This window comes from Bactrocera latifrons, unplaced genomic scaffold (genome assembly GCF_001853355.1).
Source record: "Bactrocera latifrons isolate USDA-ARS-PBARC rearing strain unplaced genomic scaffold, ASM185335v1 scaffold_88, whole genome shotgun sequence".
Classification (NCBI taxonomy): Eukaryota; Metazoa; Arthropoda; class Insecta; order Diptera; family Tephritidae; genus Bactrocera; species Bactrocera latifrons.
The window spans coordinates 689,591-695,645 of record NW_017537578.1 but is presented as its reverse complement, the minus strand read 5'-3'; the positions used below and the strand labels follow the sequence as shown (position 1 = coordinate 695,645).

General features: G+C 34.9%; 1 protein-coding gene across 2 annotated transcripts in view; it reads right to left on the bottom strand.

The window, feature by feature from the left end:
- Positions 1 to 5,191: 5,191 nt before the first annotated feature.
- The window catches only part of LOC108977364 (cytochrome P450 CYP12A2-like), a 3,631-nt gene continuing 2,767 nt past the window's right edge, over positions 5,192 to 6,055 (bottom strand). For both annotated transcript variants that reach the window (XM_018946989.1, XM_018946990.1), the window contains exon 6: positions 5,192 to 6,022. In XM_018946989.1, coding sequence (XP_018802534.1) covers positions 5,536 to 6,022 — 487 coding nt within the window. In that variant the 3' untranslated portion in view covers positions 5,192 to 5,535. The remainder of the gene's footprint in view (positions 6,023 to 6,055) is intronic.

Genomic DNA, 6,055 nt, shown 5'->3' with positions numbered 1-6,055 from the left:
TGTAGGTGAACACTCATTACACACTTTTAACATTCGTTCGTGAATTTCTTTTGGTGCTACACCTTCCAAAAATAAGAATTTTTTCACTGTGTCACGGCGACACTGCTGGCAGCAGAGGCAGTTCTAATTACCGTGCTGCCGAGTAAAAAAAGCTGAGTATAAGTAAGAAGTTGTTAACTCTGATACAGCGTTGAGTAATGTGAAGTAGAAAATTATATATGTATATACGATTTTCATAGCAGGATTGCTTAACATACCACATGAAAGTCTCCGGGAAAGCATAGTGAACATTTAATTTTGGTTTTTTATTCAACATAGTTTCCTTCAAGTGTGATTCACTGAAATTGTAAATACAGCGATCCTCTAACTGTCACACACCAAACTGTTAATTTAGGTGAATGCATTGTTTGTTCACGAATAATTGGTGGATTTTTTTCCCACCAGAATCAACAGTTTTGTTTATTTACCGCACCACTCAGATGAAAATATTCGCTGTTGATGGTCCTTCCTTCTTCAAAGTAGTCAATAAAAATTATTCCTTGCGCATTCCCAATGTTGCGCTTTTCTACACTTTGGAGCAGGTTCATCGTTTGTAGTTCACTCGGATGACTGTCGATTAGATTTCGGAGTGAAATGATGTAGCCATGTTTCATCCACTGTCACATATCGACGCAAAACCTTGGATTTATTACGTCTGAACATCTCCAAACACTGCTCTAAATCGTCAACTCGTTGTTTTTAGTCAAAAGTAAGCTCGAGCGGCACTCACTTTGCACAGAGCTTTGTGGTATCCCAATATTCGTGAATGATATGTATATGTCTCGATGATCTCGAGCAACTTCGCTTTACCGTCATAGAAATATTTTTATTTTTTTTATTTTTATTTATTTATAAAAGCTTATACAATGTTAATAAGATATGTACAACCTAAAACATGCAGCGCTAGCTTCAGAGGCTATCGGCTGTCCGTTGAATAAATGTGTTGGTTTACATTCTCCGCAATAGATCACATTCTTTAAGAAAACGATAGATGGTTTTTATATTTTCTTCCGTAGCGTTAGAAAGGAGGGAAATCGGGTCTGTTTTGAAGTGGAATCTCTCTTATCTTTCAGTGTTGGACAAAATTCTCATACAAAAGTGCCTTGACAACCTTAATTAGCAAAGATGGGCCAATGAGCGAACGCTTGCATGCTAGGTACTTAACAGTATTTGAGTTTTTAGTAATTCTATTTCTAATATATTGACAATGTTGTTTGAATGCATATTTACTATCTAGAATTAAGAGAGAAACTTAAGTGTAGGAGAACATGAATATGGGGATTATTATGGGGACCAATACCCACACTCCCCGTCAAGATATTAAACACGATATATTTAAACGATTAACTAGTGTTCTAGTGTTTATTTATAAAAAGTCTTAAATTTAGTTCTTGCGGACAACGGCTCGGAACGACTTTCTTATTGAACAGTTCACGTCAACTTAAACTCAACTGAATTTTGACTGGTTTGTCCTTGTTCGTGTTTCGTCAAAAGTTCGTCCAGTTAAAGGGTTGCGTGTCATTGTGTTCTTTTGTCAGCATTGTATTGTTGGCCACTTCTAGTCCGGTGTTCGGATCCCACATGAAATATTTACATTGTTGAATGAAATCGTTTAATAATACTAAAGAGTGCTTATTAGACGAGTATTCAGAGGAGAAATTATAGTCAGAAGAGTTTGACGAGAAAAATTTGACGAATTCTAAAGCTATATCCTGTAGATATAGTAGATTGCCTTGAGAGGAGTTGATATGTATGGAACATGTAAGTTTTAATTTGAATTTATATATTTATATATTTATAGAATTATGTATCTATGGATACTTGGGTATGTGATTGTGGATGGCAGGAGGGTACAGGTCAAGTTGTGGAACGGGTTATAGTGGTAGGAGAAGTAGTTGTGGAAAGGGGTGAGAAGGATGGAGAGGGAGAATTGTATAGGGAAGAGACGGACGGAGAAGGGGTTTTGGGGCAATCATTATGGATTGAGTGTATGTTGGTAGGGGATGAAGAATTATTGTTTGAAGTTGTAGCTTTAATGTTGTCATTAGAATTATTATCTTTTTGAAGTTTTTTCGATGTTGATGTATTTTTTTGAGTGAGTACTGTTGTTGGAAGCAGTTACATTAGCATAGGAGAATGGTGAGGGAGTAGAAGGCATTCGAGATTTGTATAAATTGATGGCTTCACGCATCGAACACTTAATTTTAAGTATCTCTTTAGACTGGACAAATTTTGGACAGGCGTTAAAGGTAGAAGGGTGCTCACCATCGCAGTTAGCACATTTGACTCTAGAGCATTCAGTGGGAGGGGTATGATTGCAGATAGCACAAGATGGGATCTTATTACATAGCTTAGCAGTATGACCCAGCAACTGAAAATTCTTTCAGCGCATGGGATTAGGATAGTAGGGACGGATACCGAGGGTACACCAGGCAACTTCAATACGACTAGGTAAAGTATATTTACCAAAAGTTAATAATAAAGCACCAGTAGGTACACGATTACCATTGTTTATCTTCGTAAATTTATAAACAGCGGATACACCTTGATCTTTTAGACCATCAATTATTTCGTCATCAGCAAGCTGACAGATAAATGGAGCGTAAATTGTACCGTTTACTGAGTTCAGAGAGTTGTGAAGAGATATATCAAMAGCACCAGCTCCAGGAAGATGTTTGGTTTGTAAAAATTTGTCAGCGATTTTTTGGTTCTTGACCAAAAGAAGTAGGCTGCCGTCACGATGCCATGTGATTTTGTTAATGTCTTTGCTTATGGCCTGAATACCTTTATGTACTGCAAAGCAAGAAGTGGATGCAATAATTTTTCTGGCGTCCTGTGATTTGATTACGAGGTACTTGGGATCATCCTTCTTAGAAATAGGTAATTCCGGGAAGAATTCCAGCGTTGCATTTTCTGGATTTTTCCTCTTGTTTTTAGGACCCGGGGATAATAGTGCAAACATATAGTGCAAACATATTATCCCCCAGCTTGTTGGCCCCAAGGGGCATTGCGAAAGAGTTTATGATCTTACCCGATTAAATTGTGGGTTTAACTTTATAATTAAAAGTATAAAAAAAAACGTGGAAAGTGTATTGAAGCACAAAATGTCAAAGCTAGGTTAAATTGCCCGTACACTAAGTAACGAGAAGTTGTGCAGCGAGTATGTACATATATGTGCGCTCGATATGAAAAAATCAACCGTACACAACCACGAACGAATGACGTTCAAATTGATATGTTTTTAATGCCTGCGATCTCTCGCTTTACGGTCATAGAAATATATTTTGTGGACTTGGTTGATGTCTTCCTCGGTAACGTTCAATGCATTCGCAGTCATCGGTGCTCATTTCACCACGTCTAAACTTAGCATACCAATCCTTGATGGATGATTTTCATTGGAAAGTGTCCAAAAACTTGTCTTTTTGCTTCAACTGTATTTTTTACCCTCAAAAAGCAACCAGCGAAATTCCTTTTTATCCTTTAAATATCAAGGTGCTTCCTTGAGGTAATTGTTACATAAAGTAAAAATAAGTCAAAAGATATATTTTCATGATGTGCACTCTTTATTAATTGTCTTAAGACAAGTTCATGGATCTTACTGCTTTTATATAAACTAGTTTGTTTATCTATTACTAGTTGATGGTTTGTTTACATATAATATTTTTTTTTTTTTTTGTTTAGATACATTTCCTTTGTTCTAAGATAAGGTTGTTTAGATATTTTTGGTTTACCCAAACTCAAGGTTGTTCTGATGTTTGCATGTTTATGATATTTTGATAAGATACCTGCATAATAAAGAATACGTTCCTTAGTTCGTGTGATAAAATTTGCGCAGTTTACGGAGACGATGCTGTATCAGTTCGTGTAGCTCAACAGTGGTTCGCTCGCTTCCGTTTTGGAAATTTCGATTTACACTGATGAAAATTTTACATTGATGGAATAATGTCTAGTGGAAAAATGGCAAAGTTGGTCGACTAAAATTGTACATATTTGTTTATTTATTTATTAATATCGAAACAAGAATTCTCATCATCTGTTGTTTCTGGGCAATGGCGCCGTGGTAGAATTTTTTGTGGACAGAGTTGCCACAGATTTAATTGCAATGGCGACATGCATGTGTCAGGGCGGGAACTTTTCTGTTGACCTCATTAAAATAACTTTAACAATGATGCCAGACTGCTGTTTAGGGAATGCTTCGTAGTAAATTGTACAACAACTTCTTCTTGTTTTAAATTCATCTAAAGTTATCAAAACAGTTTTCAGCTATAGTGTTAGATAAATTTAATTTTTTTGTATTACAAGAATTGTAATTGGGAGCAAAGTCGAAAGTTATTTGAAGTGTATTTATGCACAGGCATTTATCTACTAATATTTAGCAGCTATTAATTTTGCTTAATTCTTTACTGCCGTTATAATCCTTCGTCCTATGAAAAATTCCTGGCTGCTTTTATATTAACACATCTATAACTGTATTTATACTAGTATTTCATATCAAAATTGCGAAGCAAACTTTAGGAAATGAAAAAGTAAAAGTATTTGTTGCTGCATACTGGCTTCGAAAGCGCTATCGTTTATCATAATTTATATGTTTCTTATTGAAAATAATCTTTACAAAAGCAAGTAATATCAAAGCTCTTTGAAGAGTAACACTCGGAATTGCTCTAAAATTATGGAAAATCGTAATTAAAAGGAATTAAAACTTTAGCTTTACTGTAAAAATTGACTTACTATATATGTACTTATGTACATATGTATAATATGTATGTACACATAATCATTGCAAGAAGAAAATTCGAATTATACAAAAAATACACCAACAAAAATGTAATTAAATTGTAATAACGGCATTGTTTGCTAAAATGTACACAAAACGTTGTATGTGCGTAGAACTATGTGTGTAACTGTATGTAAGTGGGGGGAAAAACACGTAAAATGATCATTAACAAATGTAATTAGATGCGTAAAAGCGTAAAACTTTGTTGTAAAGTGTAGCATGTAAAATGACAAATAATATATGAAAGAAATAAAGATTTAAACGAGCTTTAAATAAATGTGAAAATATTGATTTCAATACACTGTGAAATGAAAAATCGTTACGGATTTTGTGGTAAATTGATAAATTATTTAAAAAATTTATATAACTTTTATATGTATACATTTGTACACTTGACTATTATATTGCTTAATTTACAGCGCACGGAACGAAGAATTTAGGAATGAAATATCTAAAATTTAATTGGTGAATTACTAACAGGTTTCACCACACATCGTGTTACGGTCTAATGTACATACATACATATTATTAAAAGGATTAATATTGAAAATATATTTTAAATATGGAATTCGTGGCATTAGAGTGGTGAAATGATGCTGAAGAAATCTTGGGATAACAAAGATACCTGTTATCTAACAATGTAATATTAAGCTTCGGAGAGAAGTATAACTTATTTCATAAACAATTTAAGATGTATTGCTCTCCATTTAATGACCCGACAATTACTCAATATCAATGAACTTAAATTTTAATGGCGCATTTGGCATATTAATCAACATATTCTTGAATACATTATCTGTCGGATAATGAAATTCAATTTGAAAATTTCGCACCAATCTGGCAATACCCAATTCAATTTCTAAATCACTAATTCTACGACCCAAACAAGCTCTTGGACCGACACCAAAGGGTAGAAACGCAAAGGGGCTACTGGTTTTCCATTGTTTGGCGTCTTCAATCCCTGCACAACCTGGTTCCTCAATAGTTTCGCTACTTGGTCGCAGCCAACGTTCCGGTAGGAATTCAAGTGGACGCGCGTAATGTTCTTCACTTTTTAGTAGCGTTGAGTGAATCATGCTAATCACGGTGCCCTTAGGTACTCTATAACCGCTCAAGACAACGTCTTTCTGTGGCACGCGGCTATTTCCAATAGTCACTGGGTACATGCGTAGTGCTTCCTTCAAGCAGGCGCGTAGATATGGTATTTTATCGGGTGATTTTTTAAGAGCTTGATAACTTTTT